This window comes from Hylobates moloch, unplaced genomic scaffold (assembly GCF_009828535.3).
Source record: "Hylobates moloch isolate HMO894 unplaced genomic scaffold, HMol_V3 SCAFFOLD_1, whole genome shotgun sequence".
Taxonomy (NCBI): domain Eukaryota; kingdom Metazoa; phylum Chordata; class Mammalia; order Primates; family Hylobatidae; genus Hylobates; species Hylobates moloch.
This window is the reverse complement of record NW_026652276.1, coordinates 38717610-38737777: the sequence shown is the minus strand read 5'-3', so window position 1 is coordinate 38737777 and position 20168 is coordinate 38717610. Positions and strand designations below refer to the sequence as shown.

At 41.1% G+C, this 20168-nt stretch overlaps 1 protein-coding gene across 49 annotated transcripts in view; it reads left to right on the top strand.

Moving 5' to 3' along the window:
• Nucleotides 1-20168, top strand: part of ABI2 (abl interactor 2) — a 110579-nt gene that overhangs the window by 10323 nt on the left and 80088 nt on the right. The window contains exon 2 of one of the 49 annotated variants that reach the window (XM_058439395.1): nucleotides 18550-18721. The exons of 47 other annotated variants lie outside the window; for them this stretch is intronic. In XM_058439395.1, the coding sequence (XP_058295378.1) occupies nucleotides 18719-18721 (3 nt within the window). In that variant the 5' untranslated portion in view covers nucleotides 18550-18718. Of the gene's footprint in view, nucleotides 1-18549; nucleotides 18722-20168 lie in introns of those variants that run through there. One more of the 49 variants, XM_058439390.1, reaches the window with a different exon arrangement.

The window sequence follows — 20168 nt, the reverse complement described above, 5'->3', positions numbered from 1 at the left end:
TGGCTCCTTTTGTTTTGGTATTGCTCTGCACAAGGGCTGTATCTTTTACTACTATTCCTTCTGCTCTCCATGTAAATGGTAGGCTTTCTGAACCTAACAAGCACTTGGGCAGGTCTATCACATTGCCTTCTCTTTGTCTTGACAATAAATATCTAATAGTGGGATTATTACCATATGGTAAATGTACGTTTAGTTTTATACAAATTGCCAAACTCTTTTCCAAAAACGATGTACCGTTTTGCATTCCCACCAGCAAAGATCCAGTTGTTCTTCATCTTTGTCAGCATTTGGTTTTGTCAGGTTTTAAAATTTTAGCTATTCTGTTGTTAGTGTTGTCTCAAAGGCCATATATGACAAGCCCACAACTAACATCATACTCAGCCATGAAAAGTTGAAACCTTTTCCTCTGAGATCAGGAATAAGACAGTGGTGCCCAATATCACTAGTTCTATTTAATCAAGTACTGCAAAGTACTAGAAGTCCTAGCCATCCAGTTAGGAGAGAAAAATAAATAAAAGGCATCAAAATTGGAAGAAGTTAAATTGTCTCTGCAAATGACATGATCCCTTATGTATACAAAACCCTAAAGACTCCACCAAAAGACTGTTAGAATTAACAAATTTAGTAAAGTTGTAGGAGACAAGATCAACATACAAAAATCTGTGTGTTTCTACATATTAACTACAAACGATCTGAAAAAGAAATTAAGAAAACATTTCCATTTGTAATAGCAGCAGAAAGAATAGAATACTTAGGAATAAATTTAACCAAGGAGGTGAAAGATCTGTACACTAAAAACTATAAGACGTTTTTGAAAGTAATTGAAGAAGATGCAAATAAATGGAAAGATATCCCGTGCTCATGAATTGGAAGATTTGATATTGTTAAAATGTCCATACTACACAAAGCCATCTACAGATTTAATTCAATCTCTATCAATATTCCAATGGCATTTTTCACAAAAATAGAAAGACCCTAAAAGTCGTAGGAAACCACAAAATACTTTGAATAGCCAAAGCAGATTTGAGTAAGAACAAAGTTGGAGGTATCATACTTCCTGATTTCAAACTATATTACAAAGCTATAGGCCTGGCATGGTGGTTCATGCCTGTTATCCCAGTACTTTGGGAGGCCGAGGCAGCCAGATCACCTGTCAGGAGTTCAAGACCAGCCTGGCCAGCGTGGAGAAACCTCATCTCTACTAAAAATATAAAAATTAGCTGGGCATGGTGGCACACGCCTGTAGTCCCAGCTACTCAGGAGGCTGAGTTGGGAGAATCACTTGAACCCAGGAAGTGGAGGTTGCAGTGAGCTGAGATCATGCCACTGCATTCCGTCCTGGGTACTGGCATAAAAGACATGTAGACTAATGGAACGGAATAGAGCCCGGAAATGTACCCACATCTGTGCAGTCAACTAAGCTTTGATAAAGGCACCAGGTACACAATGGGGAAAGGATAATTCAGTAAATGGTACTGGGAAAACTATATCCACATGCAAAAGAATGAAATTAGATCATTGTATCACACACACAAATTAGCTAGAAATGGATTAAAGACTTAAATGTAAGATCTGAAATTTTAAAACTCTTTGATATGGGTCAGATGTTTGTTCCCTTCAAATCTCTTGTTGAAATGTGATTCCCAGTGTTGGAGGTGGGTCTTGGTGGGAGATGATTGAATTATGGGGGCAGATCCCTCATGAGTGGTGTAGCACCATCCCCTTGGTGATCAGTGAGTTCTCGCTTGGTTCACGTGAGAACTGGTTGTTTAAAATTAGTCTGGGAGCCCCCCCACCATGTGACATGCTGGCTCCACTTCTGCCATGATTACACCTCACCAGAAGTACGTGCCAGCACTGTGCTTTGTGTAAAGCCTGCAGAACCAAGAGCCGATTAAACCTCTTTTCTTTATAAATTACCCAGCCTCAGGTATTCCTTCATACGATCATAAGAATGGATTGATACACTCCTAGAAGAAAACATAGGGGAAAAAGCTCCTTGATACTGGTCTTGACAATGGTTTTTATGAATATGACACCGAAAGCACAGGCAACAAAAGCAAGAAAAGATGAGAGTGACTACATCAAACTAAAAGGCTTCTGTACAGCAAAGGACACAAAATGAAAAGGCAATTTATGGAATGGGAGAAAATGTGCAAACCATACATCTATCTGATAAGGGGTTTATATTTGTGTGTGTGTGTGTATGTGTGTATATATATAAAGGATTCATACAACTTAATAGCAAAAAACCAAATAACCAGATTTTAAAAAGACCTAAGTAGACATTTTTCAAAGAAGACACACAGATGTCCAACAGGTATGTGAAAATGTGCTCAACATCACTAATCATTAGGGAAATACGAGTCAGAACAAAAAGGAGCTATCACCTCACACCTGTTAGGATGGCTATTAAAAGAGAGATAAGTGTTGGCAAGCAGGTGGAGAAAAGAGAATCCTTGTATGCAGTGAGAATGTAAATTGGGACAGCCGTTATGAAAAACTGGTTCCTGCCGGGCACGGTGGCTCATGCCTGTGATCCCAGCACTTTGGGAGGCCGAGGCAGGCAGATTACCTGAGGTCAGGAGTTGAAGACCAGCCTGGCCAATATGGTGAAACCCTGTCTCTCCTAAAAATAAAAAAATTAGCTGGGCATGGTTGGCAGGTGTCTGTATTCCCATCTACTCCAGAGGCTGAAGCAGGAGAATTGCTTTAACCTGGGAGGCAGAGGTTGCAGTGAGCTGAGATCACGCCACTGCATTCCAGCCTGGGCAACAGAGCAAGACTCCGTCTCAAACAAACAAACAAAAAAAAACCCAGTTCTCCCTAAAATTAAAAACAGGACAAACATACAATCCCACTTCTGGGTATATATCCCTAGGGAATGAAATCATTATCTCAAAGAGACATCTGCACGCCCATGTTCATTTCAGCATTATTCATGGTAGCTAAGATATGGAAACAACCTAAGTGTCAGTGGATGAATGGATGAAGAAAATGTGTACTGTATGCACAGTTCTCCCTCAGTCTACATGGGGCATTGGTTCTAGGACCCCCAAGTATACCCAGATCTGCATATACTCAAATCCTGCAGTCACCCTTGTGGAACGCGTGTATATGAAAAGTCATCTGCCCATCTGTATATGTGGATGAATACTGTATTTGTTTGAAAATAATCTGTATATTGGACCCACACAGTTAAAGGGTCAACTGCATATGTAATAGAATATTATTCAGCCATAAAAAGAAGGAAACCCTGCTATTTGTGACAACATGGATGAACCTGGAGAACATTATGGTAAGTGAAATAAGCCAAGCACAGAAAGACAAATACTGTATGATTTCACTTATATGAGGAATCTAAAAAGTTGAACCCATAGAATGAAGCAGATAATAGAATGGTGTTTGCCAGGGGCCGTTGGGAGGTGGGGAGAAATGGGGAGATGTTAGTCACAGGGCACAAACTTGTAGTTACAGGATGAATGTGTTTTGGGGGTCTAATGTACTGTGTAGTAACTATAGTTAATAATATCGTATACTCGAAATTTACTAAGTCAGTAGTTTTTTTTTTTTTTTTTTTTGATACAGCGTCTTGTTCTGTTACCCAGGCTGGAGTACAGTGGCATGATCACGGCTCACTGCAGCCTCACCTCTCCAGGCTCGAGTGATCCTCCCACCTCAGCCTTCCGAGTAGCTGCGACTATGTGTGTGTACCACCACACATGGCTAATTTTTGTAGTGACGGGGTTTCACCCTGTTGCCCAGGCTGGTCTCGAACTCCTGGGCTCTACCCATCCACCCACCTTGGCCTCCCAAAGTGCTGGGATTACAGGTGTGAGCTACCATTTGCCTGGCCAGAGTAGATTTTAAGTGTTGCCCACTCCCCGCCCCCACCAAAGATAATCAAGAAATGATTATCTTGATTGTGATAACCATTTTACAGTTTATATGTGTATCATGTCATCATGTTGTACACTTTAAATATATATAGTTTTTGTCAGTTATACCTCAGCAAAGCTGGAAAAAAAACCCCAAAGCAAACTGAACCAAAACAATATTGCCTGCAAGCCACAAACAATCAGCATCTAGCCTTGCCATCATCTCCTGTTACACTCCTATACCCTTCTTTGTTCACTCAACTTCAGCCACTTTGGCTTCCTTTTCTTGAACATACCAGGCATACTTCTGCCTCAGGGCCTTTTTACTTTGTACTTGTTATGCACTTTGCCAGGAGTACTCTACTCCAAGATAGTTGCATGATTGATTCTTTTACTTTCTTTCAAGCTTTTGCTGATCACGTTCTTGATGACCCCTTCCTGGCTACTCTGTGTAAAATTATAACATACTCCTGCCCCTTGCTCACTCTCCCTTTGCTTATACTTATCTTTCCATGCTTTTTTTTACGCCTACATATTTTCTCTGAACATACATTGTTTCTTATTTATTTGTGTGTTTTCCCTCCCTGGTATGTGAGGGCAGAGATTTTTTTTTTTTTTTTTGAGACGGAGTCTTGCTCTGTCCCCCAGGCTGGAGTGCAGTGGCGCGATCTCGGCTCACTGCAAGCTCCGCCTCCCGGGTTCACGCCATTCTCCTGCCTCAGCCTCCTGAGTAGCAGGGTCTACAGGTGCCCGCCAACACGCCCGGTTAATTTTTTGTATTTTTAGTAGAGATGGGGTTTCACCATGTTAGCCAGGATGGTCTCGATCTCCTGACCTCGTGATCCGCCCGCCTCAGCCTCCCAAAGTGCTGGGATTACAGGCTTGAGCCACCGCGCCCGGCCAGAGATTTTTGTCTCTTAATCATTTCCAGTACCTGGAACAGTGCCCAGCACAAAATAGGCACTCTGTAAATATTTGCTAAATGAGCGAATTAGATCTTTTCTAGTAAGCATTACAAAATGTCAGAGGGCAGTGAAATAAATTAGTTTTGGGCCAGGTGCAGTGGCTCACTCCTATAATCCTAGCACTTTGGGAGGCTGAGGCAGGCAGATTGCCTGAGCTCAGGAGTTTGAGACCAGCTTGGCCAACGTGGCAAAACCCCATCTCTACTAAAAACAAACAAAAATATTTATCCGGGTTTGTTGGTGTGCACCAGTAGTGCCTCGGGAGGCTGAGGCACGAGAGTTGCTTGAACCCGGGAGGCAGAGGTTACAGTGAGCCTGGATTGCACCACTGCACTCCAGCCTGGGCAACAGAGTAAGACTCCATCTCAAAAAAAAAAAAAAAAAATTAGTTTTGCAAATTTGAAGAGTTGATAGATTTATGCTCTGGAAAATGAAAGTTGGCAAATACTTTTTATTTGTCCAGAATATTTAATGTAGATATGGCCAACAGAATTGACACTAATATTCCACATATGGTTGGTGCTTTAGGGTTAAGTAGTTTATTTACAGTTACTTAGTGCAGGACTTACTCGATAGCGGAAGCTCATCAAATGTCTGAACTGATCTACAGCTTCCTGGGAGGTATAAGCAAGGGAGATAGTCCTATTATAACAAATTAGATGAGTCAACTCAAGTTTACCTCTGACTCTGCTAAACTAAAATTCTGTGAAGAGAGGAATTATGTTCATTTTTTTTTTGCCTGTTATGTCCTCATTTCTTAGTGTTCAATAAATTTTCGTTGAGTAAAATGAACTTATGACTCATACCATTTATTTTATTATATTTTTTTCCTTCCTGGTCATTCAAAAATATTTATTGAGCATCTTTCCATTCTGTGAGGTCAGTGGTAAGTAGCTCATGGACCAAGTCTAGTTCTGTTACCATTTTGATTTCTATGAAGAACCTTTGTTGTAAATTTTGAATTAATGGAGTTGAACTGCGTATAATATGGGACCGTTTTTTTGTTTTCCTTGCCGTTTTGTGGCCTTACCCACTTATCTGTTGACGACTTTGAATAAAGGCAAGGAGATAGGTTGTTACGAACCTACGAAACAAAGTTGAATAGGGGAAGCCACCAAGGGATGCCAGCTTCTTTCAATATGTAGTACCACAAGTCTTCTGCCAGCAGATAGTGCTTAAATAGTGATTACTTGTCTCCCTCAAAACCTTTTATTTATTTATTTTTGAGACAAGGTCTCACTCTGTCATCCAGGCTGGAGTGCAGTGGTGTAATGTCAGCTCACTGCAGCCTCTGCCTCCTGGTCTCAGGCACTCCTCTTGCCTCAGCCTCCTTAATACTACTGCTGGGATTACAGGTGCGTGCCACCGTGCCTGGCTAATCTCCCTCAAAACCTTTTATTCTGAATCTAGAAGAGCAGGCTAGGTCGACAAAAAAATTTAAATTGCTTGGCTTGATATAATACCTATACACACACACACCTCACTGTTTTTGAGAGAAAAGGAAGTTTAAATTTATTGACATGAAATTTATATTATTTCTAGTTTTTTAATCATTCACGCATTTGTTTATAATGTATTAGCATGCATAATTATGAATTTTATTCACGTGTAAATAGTACAGTCTGTACCGTTAACAAAAGACCATGAGATCTGTGGAAGAAGAAAAAGGAGAGCTTTATTTCCTATAGAGGATTACAGCCTGCAGATTGGGAAGTGGAGCCTCCGGCCAAAACCAAAAGCAAGCACCTGGGGAGGCTGAGGCAGGTGGATCATGTGAGGTCAGGAGTTTGAGACCAACCTGGCCAACATGGTGAAACCTTGTCTCTACTAAAAATACAAAAATTAGCTGGATGTGGTGGCATGCATCTGTAGTCCCAGCTACTCGGAAGGTTGAGGCAGGAGAATCGCATGAACTCGGGAAGCGGAGGTTGCAGTTAGCTGAGATTGTGGCACTGCACTCTAGCCTGGACGACAGAGCGAGACTCCGTCTCAAAAAACAAAAAAATTTAATGTTAGCAGGTTAGTTTGTGGTACAAACATATGTGCATGTAATGACAAGGCATTATATTCCAGGTTTTTTTTCCTTCTTTTGAAATGAGTGATTAAAGATCGAATTTCTAGGACTATTTATTTCTTTATTTTTGAAATAGAGATGGGGTTGCTCAAGCTGAGCTCCCAACTCCTGACCTCAAAGACATCCTCCTGCCTGGGCCTCCCAAAGTGTTGAGATTACAGGTGTGAGCCACTGTGCCCAGCACTTCAGAGTTATTAATGAGGTTTAAAAACATGTTTTTAGAAGTAGATTTAAAGCTCTCTGATTAATTGAGATTGGTTTAAGACTATTTGATGTTATTTGCATATAGGCTCTTTTGACAAAAATATGTTAATTAAATCATGTCCTCTTTGGCCACTAATCAGGTCCCCTTTCTGCCTTTCCAAAAGTAACAGTTTTTGTCCAAGTTAGTTAAAACACTATTTCTTGGTGTATGTGGTGGCTCACACCTCTAATCTCAGCACTTTGGGAGGCCGAGGTGGGAGGATTGCTTGAGCCCAGGAGTTTGAGACTAGCCTTGGCAAAAAGATGAGAGACACGCCGTCTCTACAAAAATTAGGAAATTAGCTGGATATAGAGGTGTATGATGGTGTCCCAGCTACTTGGGAGGCTGAGGTGGGAGGATTGCTTGAGCTCAGGGTTGGAGGCTGCAGTGACCCTTGATAGTGCTTGAAATGTCAAATGTTACTATTCATTTATATATTTCCATTTGGTTCTTACTCCTTGGTAAAGCTTTGCACTTAAACTTTGTTTAGAGACAGTCTTATTGAGCAGCATAAGCTCTACCATCTTACAATTATAAGAAAAGACTATAGGCCATTAATAATATTCATAGAAAGGAAACTTAATCTTTAATAATAAAACCCCAGCAATGCCAGTAATTGCTTTAAAGTACTAATGGTGTATTTCCTGATGAAAAAATCAAGAACAATATCATTTTTAAATAAAAATTTTTTTCCTTTTTTTTGAGACAGAGTCTCTTGCTCTGTTGCCCAGGTTGGAGTGCAGTGGCATGATCACGTCTCACTGCAGCCTCTGCCTCCTGGGTTCAAGCGATTCTTCTGCCTTAGCCTCCTGAGTAGCTGTGATTACAGGCGACTGCCGCCACACCTGGCTAATTTTTGTATTTTTATTTTTATTTTTTGAGATGGAGGTTTGCTGTTATTGCCCAGGCTGGAGTGCAATGGCGTGATCTTTAGAGGTTAAGCCAGCTGGGCTTCTGGGTTGGGTGGAGACTTGGAGAATTTTTCTGTCTAGCTAAAGGATTGTAAACACACCAAACAGCACTCTGTGTCTAGCCAAAGGTTTGTAAATGCACCAATCAAAACTCTGTCTCTAGCCAAAGGTTTGTAAACGCACCAATCAAAACTCTGTGTCTAGCTAAAGGTTTGTAAATGCACCAATCAGCACTCTGTAAAAATGGACCAATCAGGACTCTGTGTCTAGCTAAAGATTTGTAAGAGCACCAATCGGCACTCTGTAAAAAGCACCAGTCAGCGCTCTGTGTCTAGCTAAAGGTTTGTAAATGCACCAATAAGCACTCTGTAAAAACGGACCAATCAGTGCTCTGTAAAATGGACCAACCAGTGCTCTGTAAAATGGACCAATCAGCAGGACGTGGGCATCACAAAATAAGGGAATAAAAGCTGGCTACCCCAACCCGCCGGGGTCCCCTTCCATGCTGTGGAAGCTTTGTTCTTAGGCTCTTCCCCAGTAAATCTTGCTGCTGCTCACTCTTTGGGTCTGCACTACATTTATCAGCTGTACCACTCACCTTGAAGGTCTGCAGCTTCACTCCTGAAGCCAGTGAGACGATAAACCTATCGGGAGGAACAAACAACTCCAGACACGCCATTTTAAGAGCTGTAACGCTCACTGCGAAGGTCTGCGGCTTCACCCTGAAGTCAAGTGAGACCACAAACCCACTGGAAGGAAGAAACTCCAGACACATCTGAACATCTGAAGGAACAGGCTCCGGACACACCATCTTTAAGAACTGTAACATTCACCGCGAGGGTCCGCGGCTTCATTCTTGAAGTCAGCGAAACCAAGAACCCACCCGAAGGAACCAATTCCGAACACAATCTTAGCTCACTGCAATCTCCGCCTCCTGGGTTCAAGCGATTCTCCTGCCTCAGCCTCCCGAGTAGCTGGGACAACAGGCGCCCGCCACCATGACGGCTAATTTGGTATTTTTAGTAGAGATGGTGTTTCACCGTCTTGGCCAGTCTGGTCTCGAACCCCTGACTTCAGGTGATCCACCCACCTCGGCCTTCCAGAGAGCTGGGATTACAGGCGTGAGCCACCGCGCCCAGCCCTAATTTTTGTATTTTTAGTAGAGATGGGGTTTCACCACATTGGCCAGGCTGGTTTCAAACTCTTGACCTCAAGTGATCTGCTGGCCTCGGCCTCCGAAAGTGCTGGGGTTACAGGCGTGAGGCACTGTGCCCAGCAGTATTTTCTTTTTTAATCAGATGAGTTTTGCTTTTGACAAAAATTTGCTTCTGGCCGGGCACGGTGGCCCACGCCTGTAATCCCAGCACTTTGGGAGGCCGAGGCGGGCAAATCACCTGAGATCAGGAGTTTGAGACTAGCCAGGACAACGGTGGTGAAACCCTGTCTCTACTAAAAATACACAAACACACACCCCCCCAAAAAAACTGAGGCAGGAGAATCGCTTGAACCCGGGAGGTGGAGGTTGCAGTGAATGGAGATCATGCCATTGCACTCCAGCCTGGGTGACAGAGAGAAACTCCATCTCAAAAAAAAAAAAAAAAAAAAAAAAAAAAAAATTGCTTGTAATTCTATGTTGATTCCAAGTAAGATTTCAGAATAGTAAGCTATTTCCCAACTATTTAAATCTTTGAGGATTTTATTGTTGCAGATGTGCAAACAAGATAGATCTACCGGATGCTACTTTGGTATCTGGTATCTTTTTCAGGTTTTTGCTAACAACCACAAAATACTATTTTTTTTTGTTTGTATATTAGAGGAAAATATTTATGCAGCTTGGGAATATATGGGACTAATAAGCATGTGTATCACCAGTGTGTATGATACCATATTACTGCCTGAATGAACACATCAGCTATAAGAAGGAAGGTGAGAATTTGAGAAATACTGGTCTGTGTTTTGGGTTTATCCATTACTGGAGTTGCACGTTTTCCCTTGTCATAATTCCTGTAGCTTTTAGCTCTTCTTTATTGTCCGTTGAGTTGAATTAACTCTTTCTCCGCCACCACATTTAACTCTAGGGAATGTAAACTTGTGCTGTTCTCTTCCTCATTCCATGTTTCTGTTGTCTTTTAGTTAACATCTTGTCTTTAAGGGGAATGAATTAATTTCTTTAAGCGAAGTGAATTAAATACTTTGAGGGAAATAGGAAAAAGAGAGCAGGGACAAAATAATAAACCTGTGGCCAAAAGGAGGGGATGTATGATGAAATGTCATTCCTTTATTTTGTCTTATATTCTTGCAGTGGTAGCTGTTAAAATGGATCCAGTAGACCTTAAACCTAGGCCCTTGTTTGTGCTGCCCTACTTCATGTGCTGTAGTGCATTTTAAAATTTATTCAGCCATTCATTTCTTATAACTTGAATTTGTTATAATTTTGTATAGTTTTTCCTTATTTAGGAAGGACTTTGTGTTCTTGCATGAGTTTCATATAATAGAGTTTGAAACTAAGCTATTAGAATATGATGATTGCCCTAACATGTGCATCAGGTACTTTTTTGTGTTGTAGTTGGTTTTATTGGAGCCATTGCATGTCCTAACAGGGTAATGAGTGATCATACAGAAAGCAAGGAAGTGATAGGTTTGGTCTCTGGTCAAACCATAGAAGTGAGTTGAGTAATTCATTTTTGCTCTATTTTTCCATCTGAAAATGGGAAGGATGATATCCTGACTCCCAGTTTATGCAAGTTTTGTTCGTAGATAAAGGTGCACTGCTTTTCAACTAATCTTTTGTTCTTTTGTGTGAAATTTCTGGTGGCATAGGAATTTAGAAAGAAATCAGTAAACTTGTGATTCTTGTTATGAAGATACTTCTAGCATGTAGTAGCTAGTACATGTAGCATGTAGTAAATGGCATGATGACATTACCACCCAAGGAAAATGTGCAGTGGAAACTCATGGTTCAATTTGACAAGACGTTTATCAATCTCCACCATGTGCCAAGCCTTTCTGGGCAGCTGAGATGAGAGATAGCAAAATAGTTTCTGTTTTAGAGAACAGGAAATAGAAATGATATAAGGATTGAGATATTTTTATAATACTGTAGGTTTATTCTGCACGGGCAAACTGTATTATACAACACATAACTGTTATGACACTTAGGTTTCCAACTGGGAAATTGTAGTTGCTTGTTTAGTTATTGGGTCTTGGTAATGGCTTTTTGGTTTGGCAGTTTGTCTAAGGCCTGGCAGTTGTTTCAGGAACATTTACATGTAGGATTAACCTTTTGTAATGTTTTCAGAATCCTGCAGTTTCAATGCTTTCTAGATATTTAGGATTTGATCATTAGCCAGGTGATAAATAAAGCATGAAAAAAATGATTTGGGCTGGGCGCAGGTGGCTCATGCCTATAATCCCAGCACTTTGGGAGGTGAGGTGGATGGATCACTTGAGGTCAGGAGTTCGAGACCAGCTTGGCCAACGTGGTGAACCCTCGTGTCTACTAAAAATACAAAAATTAGCTGGGCATGATGGCGGGTGTCTGTAATCCCAGCTACTTGGGAGGCTCAGGTAGGAGAATCGCTTGAACCCGGGTGGCGAAGGTTGCAGTGAGCAGAGATCGTGCCAGAGCGAGACTCTGTCTCAAAATAATAATATTTTATGTGAAAATAAATGTAATAAAGGTTCAGCTTAGTATTTCAAAGTTCATTTATTCCTAGGGAGTAATAGTTCCCACATTAAACATGAAGAGTTTTTCAAAACTCAGTGATCATTCTAATTGATATGAAGCATGCAGGAGGTCATTAGCTTAAGATGCAATGGTGGAAAACGTGCGTAATTTATATACAAGCCTTTTTACATGATGCAGCTATGAAAGAGTTATTTTTCATATGGTCAATTATATGTTGACAGGATAATTAAAAGTAGATTTATAAGCCAAAATTTAATGATAGTTAAGTTAATGGAAATTTTCCCTCAATTAAAAACATTCAACAATAATGTAATATCACCCCACCTGGGTGAAATGAGGAGTTTATTTTCTCTTGCTATTTTTTTAATAGGCTTTACTTTTTAGAGCAGTTTTAAGTTTACACTGTGAAATTGAGAAGAAGGTACAGAGATTTCTCATGTATTTTCTTCTTCCCATCACATATGTACAGCTGCCTCAGTTATTAACATCCTTCTCCAGAGTGGTACATCATTACAATTGATGAATCTACACATCGTTATCACCCCAAGTTTCTTGTATTTTTAATTAAAAATTTTTTTAAAAAATAGTACAAAGCCCCCTGAACCTTGCTGAAGTTTTTTTTTTTTTTTTTTTGAGACAGGGTTTCACTCCCATTGTCTAGGCTGGAGTGCAATGGTGTGATCTCGGCTCACTGCAGCCTCTACCTCCTGGGTTCAAGTGATTCTCCTGCTTCAGCCTCCTGAGTAGCTGGGATTACAGGCATGCACCACTGCACCCGAGTAATTTTTTTTTTTTGTATTTTTTTTAGAGGTGGGCTTTTGCCTTGTTGCGCAAGCTGGTCTCCAACTCCTGAACTCAAACAATCTGCCTGCCTTGGCTTCCCAAAGTGCTGGGGTTACAGGCATTAGCCTCTGAACCCAGCTGGTGCCCTATCACTCTTGAACACTTTAGTGTGTTTTTTCCACAAACAAGAATGTTTTCCTGATTAATCACAAAATAGTCATAACAATCAGGAAATAATATTGATATATTTCCACTGTCTAATCCTGAAGTCTCCATTAACATTTTGCCATGTTTTCCAGTGATATCCTTTCTTTTTTTTTGAGGTGGAGTTTTGCTCTTGTTTCCAGGCTGGAGTGCAATGGTACAATCTTTGCTCACTGTAACCTCCGCCTCCCAGGTTCAAGCGATTCTTCTTCCTCAGCCTCCCGAGTAGCTGGGATTACAGGCACGTGCTACCACACCTGGCTAGTTTTTGTATTTTTAGTAAAGACAGGGTTTCACCACGTTGGTCAGGCTGGTCTCGAACTCCTGACCTCAGGTGATCTGCCTGCCTTGGCCTCCCAAAGTGGTGGGATTACAGGTGTGAGCCACTGTGCCTGGCTGTTCATTTTTTTTTTTATGGCTGAATAATATTCTAGTACATAAATAATACCACATTTTGTTTACCCATTTGTCAGTTGATTGACATTCTGATTTTTCCACCTTTTGCCAATTATGAATAATAACATATAACATTATAAATATTCATGTACAAGTTTTTGTGTGGACATATGTGCTCGTTTCTTTGGGGTTTATACCTAAGAGTAGAATTGCTGGATCATATGGTAACTGTATATTTAACCGTTTGAGGAACTGCCAGCCTGTTTTCCCAGGTAGTTGCACTATTTTACATTTCCACCAGCAGTGTGTGAGGGTTCCAGTTTCTCCACATTGTTGTCAGCATTTATGGACTGTGTCTTTATTTTATTTAAATTCAATTAAATTTTTTGAGACAGAATCTCACTGTCACCTAGGTGGGAGTGCAGTGGTGCTATCTCGGCTCACTGTAACCTCTGTCTCCTGGATTCAAGCCATTCTCATGCCTCAGCCTTTTGAGTAGCTGGGATTATGGGTATGCATTACTATGCCCGGCTAATTTTCGTATTTTTAATAGAGACGAGGTTTCACCGTGTTGGCCTGGCTGGCCTCGAACTCCTGACCTCAGGTGATCCCCCCCCACCTCGTGACCAACTACGCCTGGCCAGTGGTCTCTTTTTTTTTTTAAGAGACAGGGTCAGTCTCTGTCACCCAGGCTGGAGTGCAGCGGCATGATCATAAGCTCACTGTAATCTGGAACTCATGGGCTCAAGCAAGCCTCCAGCCTTAGTCTCCCAAGTAGCTAGGACTAGAGGTAGACACTACCACATCTGGTTACTATTTTTTCTTTTTCTTTTTTTTTTTTTTTTTAAGATGAAGTCTTAATCTGTCGCCCAGGCTAGAGTGTAGTGGCGTGATCTCGGCTCACTGCAATCTCTGCCTCCCGGGTTCAAGCAATCTTCCTGCCTCAGCCTCCCAAGTAGCTGGGATTACGGGTGCCCACCACTGTGCCCAGCTAATTTTTATATTTTTATTAGAGACGGGGTTTCACCATCTTGGCCAGGCTGGTCTCGAACTCCTGACCTTGTGATCCACCCGCCTCTGTCTCCCAAAGTGCTAGGATTATAGGCATGAGCCACTGTGCCTGGCCTTTTCTTTGTTTTTGTTGTGTGTTTTGTGTGCGTACGTGCGTGTGTGTGTGTGTGTGTATGCATACTTTTAGGTGTTATATCTAAGAAACTATTGCCTAATCCAGAGTCTCTGAAGATTTTCTCCTAGGAGTTTTATAGTTTTAGCTCTTACATTTAGATCTTTGATCCATTTTGAGTTAATTTTTGCATATGTTGTAAAGTAGGGGTTCATATTTACTCTTTTGCATGTCACTATCCAGTTGACCCAACACCATTTGTTTAAAAGTCTTTTCTTTCCCTCGTTGAATTGTTTTGGCATCTTTGTCAAAAATTACCCATAAATGTACAGTTTTATTTCTGGACTCTGAATTCCATTGATATATATGTCTATCTGTATGCCAGTACTTCAGTGTTTTTATTACTGTACTTTTATAGTTTTAAAATTGTGATGTGTGTATCTTCTACCTTTGTTCTTCCGTTTCAGGATTATTTTGGCTATTCTATAGCCCCTGAATTTCCATATAAATTTTAGGATCATTTGTTAATTTCTGCCACAAAGGCAGCTGGGATTTTGACAGTAATTATATTGAATCTGTCGATAAACTTGGGGAGCCATCTTAATGATAGTAACTTTTCTGATCCATGAACATGGATGTCTTTTCATTTACATCATCTTAAAATTTCTTTCAATGATGTTTTGTAGTTTTCAGTGTTTAGTTTTTTTTTTTTTTTTCCTTTAGAGATGGGGTCTTGGTATGTCATGCAGGCTGGAATGCAGTGGTGTGATCATAGCTCACTGCAGCCTTGAACTCCTGTACTCAAGTGATCATCCTGCCTCAGTCTCCCAGTTGTCTGGGACTACAGGTGCGTGCTACTGGGCCCGGCTGATTTTCGTATTTTTTGTAGAGCCAGCATCTCACTTCATTGCTCAGGCTGGTCCCAAACTCCTGGCCTCAAGCAATCCTCCCACTGTGGCCTCCCCAAGTGCTGGTATTGCAGGAATGAACTACCGCATCCAGCCAGTTTTCAGTGTTTCAGTCTCGTACAGTCATGCGCAGCATAATGATGGACAGCATATATGATGGTGGTCCCATAAGATTATAACAGAGCTGAAAAATTCCTAACACCTAGTGACATGGTAGCCGTCCTAATGTTGTAGCACAATGCGTTACTCTTGTGTTTGTGGTGATTCTGGTGTAAACAAACCTACTTCGCTGCCAGTCATTATAGAAGAGCAAAGGCGGAAGACACACACATCACAATTTTAAAACTGTGAAAGTACAATAATAAAGACACTGTGCTACTGGCATACAGATACACATATAGATGTAGCAGCTGGTTTTCCAGGCTGGGTGCAGTGCTGCCCCCATGCCTATAATCCCAGCTTTTTGGGAGCCCGAGATGGAAGGACTGCTTGAGTTCAGGAGTTCAAGGTTACAGTGATAATAATAAAGATTATTACTGGTATATGTATTTATGATATTGTACTTTTTATTTTAGAGTTTACTCTTATTAAAAAAAAAAGTTAACTGTAAAAGAGTCTCAGGCAGTCCTTCAGGAGGATTCCAGATGAAGGCATTGTTATCAGAGGAAATGACAGCTCCGTATGTGTTACTGCCCGTGATGACCTTCCAGTGGGACAAGATGTGGAGGTGATGTGACAGTGATATTGATGATCCTGACTCTGTGTAGGGTTAGGCTAATATGTGTGTGTCTTGGTTTTTAACAAAAAAAGTTAAAAAAGAAAAAAAATTAAAAATAGAAAAAAGAGAAAAGGATATAAAGAAAAAAATTTTGTACAGCTGCATACTGTATTTGTTATTACAACAGTCAAAAGTTTATAAAGTAAAAATTACAGTAAAGGTTAATTTATTATTGGAGAGAGAAAATTTAAGAAATAAATTTAGCATAGCATAAGTCCACAGTGTTTTTAAAGTCTACAGTACTGTACAGTAATGTCCTAGGCCCTCCTATTACCCAGACATCTTCTAGTCCTGTAAGCTGCGTTCATGGTAAGTGCCCTATGCGAGTATACCATTTTTTATCTTTTATGCTGTGTTGTTACTGTACCTTCTCTATGTTTAGATATCCAAATGCTTACCATTATGTTAAAATTCTCTACAGTATTCCGTATGGTAACATACTATACAGGTTTGTCATGTAGGAGCAGTAGGCTATACCATATAGCCTAGGTGTGTAGTATGCTCTTTCATCCAGATTTGCGAAGTTTACTCTGTGATGTTTGCACAGTAACAGAATTGTCTAATGACACATTTCTCAGAATGTATCCCTGTTAAGTGATGCATGACTCTACTTCTGTTTCTAAATTTATTCCTAAATATTTTATTCTTTTTCTATTGTGAATGGAATTTGTAATTTTTTTCAGATTACAATTATCATATAAAAATACAGTTGATTTTGTATATTGATCTTTCATGGTTACTTAAACTTGAATTAAAATTACATTTAAAATTCCATTTTGCATTTCCACTAGCTACCATTCAAGTGCTTCATAGGCACATGTGGCTAGTGACTACCATATTTAGTAGCACAGATTTGATTATTTTCAACATTGCAGTTTTATTAGATACCCAATAAAAACAAAAAAAGAGTACCTCTTTTACCTCTAATTTCCCTCTGTCCAGAGGCGCTTCATTTATGTATTTATTTATTTTTTGAGACAGAATCTCACTCTGTCGCCCAGACTGGAGTGCAGTGGCATGGTCTTTTTCTCACAGCAACCTCTGCCTCCCAGGCTCAAGTGATTCTCCTGCCTCAGCCTCCTGAGTAGCTAGGACTACAGGCATGTGCCACCACGCCTGGCTGGTGGCTCATTCCTGTAATGTTTTTATATTTTTAGTAGAGATGGGGTTTTACCATGTTGGCCAGGCTGGTCTCGAACTTTTGACCTCAAGTGATCTGTCCACCTTGTCCTTCCAAAGTGTTGGGATTACAGGCGTGAGCCACCATGCCAGGCCCAGAGGTACTTTAAACTCTTATCTGTTTCTTCTGGTATTTATCTCCATATGTCCATGTGATACGCCCATATTGCTATTTTTTGAGATTCAGACATTTTTACTATGAGATATGGTAACTTAGCTTTCTTACATTTCTTCGTATCTTCCTAACATGTAGATTCAGCAACTTTTAGATTCATTCATTGTATCCATTATATCTATATAAGTAATCACAGCTGAAGCATAGAATGGATTGTGATTAGATTTTATTTATTTATTTATTTTTGAGACAAGGTTTGACTCTGTCGCCCAGGCTGGAGTGCAGTGGCGCGATCTCAGTTCACTGCAACCTCCACCTCCCGGGCTCAAGCCAACCTCCCACCTTGGCCTCCAAGTAGCTGGGACTACAGGCGCGCTTCACAATGCCCTGCTAATTTTTGTATTTTTTATAGAGACAGGGTTTCGCCGTGTTTCTCAAACTCCTGAGCTCAAGTGATCTTCCCGCCTCAGCCTCCCAAAGTGCTGGGATTACAGGTGTGAGCCACTGCGCCCAGCCAATTAGACTTCTTAAATTTTTTCTTTTCCTTGGCGCTAATAATTCATTTTTTTTGACTTGCGTAGTTACCTGTGAATCTATCTTTAATTCATCTCTAAACTCTCCTCTGGATGTATGAATCTTATATGAACGTACTGAAACATACCAGTAATCTACCAATTGTCAAGACCTTCGAAGGGACTGAATTTTTACCCTATCTGGAAGTTAACAGGTTAGCCAGGGAGTTTCATAGATGCTGTGGCAAAAGACGTGAGACCTCTGGGTCAAAGGCGTAGGACTTTCTTACAACAACAGTAATAGCCAGCATATTAGCATTTTCTCCCGCTACACTGGTTCCCAAGGCCCCAGTTCACATAGTGTGATAAGAAGAGGCCCAGGTGATACTTGTATATGCAAAGGTTGTATTACAGGGAAGAACCCTGAATTTAGGTAACCTAAATCTTTTATATTGGTCTGTAAACATGCCTGCCCTTTGCTCCAGAGGGACTGTTTTTGATATAAACATTCTGGAAAAGATGGTGTGGAATAAAGGTAGTCAGTACTTCTGCTCACATGACTGCAGAGACCTATGGAAAATTGTCTTCTAATGTCAGTTTCATCCCTCCTCCCCACCAGAAGACGTAAGTATGTCCCCTTTGCTGTTCTCCAATCTGGATTGTCTGGATTAACATTTTAGTCCTGCTTCTCAGCTGTCATCTCAAAAGTTTCCTTTGCTGTCAACCTTGGATTTCCCTTTTCCTCTTTGATGTAGATCCTATTTTCTGGATCCCATGCTTCTTCTTTCTAGGCTCTCCGTTTTGACAATGTATATCTTCTGGTGCTTCCTGACAAAGAATACATGGAAAGTTAAAAAAAAGAAGACTGGGTGCGGTGGCTTATTCCTGTAATCCTAGCACTTTGGGAGGCCATGGTAAGAGGATTGCTGGAGCTCAGGTGGGAAGACTAGCCTGAGCAACATGGTGAGATGTTTCTACTAAAAATAAAAAATAAAATAAAAATTAGCCAGGCGTGGTGGTGCATGCTTATAGTTCAGACTACTTGGGAGGCTGAGGCTAGAGGATTGCTTGAGCCTGAGAGGTTGAGGCTGCAGTGAGCTGTCATTGCACCACTGCACTCTAGCCTGGGTGACAGAGCAGGACCCTGTCTCAACAAAAGAAAACAACAAAAAACAAAAAACCCAAGAGGCCAGGCGCAGTGGCTCATGCCTGTAATCCCAGCACTTTGGGAGGCCGAGGTGGGCAGATCACCTGAGGTCTGGAGTTCCAGACCAGCCTGATCAACATGGAGAAACCCGTCTCTACTAAAAAAATACAAAATTAGGCAGGCGTGGTGGCGCGTGCCTGTAATCCCAGCTACTCGAGCGGCTGAGGCAAGAGAATCGCTTGAACCTGGGAGGCAGAGGTTGCCTGAGCCGAGATTACGCCATTGCACTCTGGCCTGGACAACAAGAGCGAAACTCTGTCTCAAAAAAAAAAAAAAAAAACACCACCAGAAACCCCTGGTGTGCTGAAAATCTTCAACTTTCACTAGATGGTTTGACTAGATTAGAATTATACGTTGGAAATATTTTTTTCCCCAGGTTGTAAAGGCGTTCTTTTAGTTTATTGTCTCCTAGCTTTTGGTGTCGCCTTTGAAAAGTCAAGTACTGTTTTGATTCTCAGTTCTTTGTATATAGTTTTTTCTCTCTCTCTGAAAGCTTAAAGAATCACTTATTCCTCATGATGATGATCCTTCCTACGGGTCTTTTTCATTAATTGTACTGCGCTCTTAATGAGTGCACTTAGTGGAGACATACTTTTCAGGTCTGAAAAAATTAACTTGTATTTTTTTTGAGACAAGATCTTGCTCTGTCACCCAGGCTGGAGGGCAGTGTTGCAATCATGGCTCCCTATGACCTCAAACTCCTGGGATCTCATGCCTTAGCCTCCCAAGTAGCTGGGACCACAGGCATGTGCCATCACACCAGGCTAATTTTTAAATTTAATTAAATTTTATTTTATTTTATTTTATTTATTTTGAGATGGAGTCTCGCTCTGTTGCCCAGGCTGGAGTGCATTGGCGTGATCTTGGCTCACTGCAACCTCTTCCTCTCAGGTTCAAGCAATTCTTCTGCCTCAGAGGCCTCCCAAGTAGCTGGGACAACAGGCGCATGCTGCCACGCCCGGCTAGTTTTTTGTATTTTAGTAGAGACAGGGTCTCACCATGTTACCCAGGCTGGTCTCGAACTCCTGAGCTCAGGCAATCCGCCCACCTTGGCCTCTGAAAGTGCTATGATTGTAGGCGTTAGCCACCATTCCAGGCCAAATTTTTAAATTTTTTGTGGAGATGATGTCTCGCCATTTTGCCCAGTCTCGAACTCCTGGGCTCAAGCAATCTTCCTGCCTCGACCTCCCAAAGTGTTGGGAT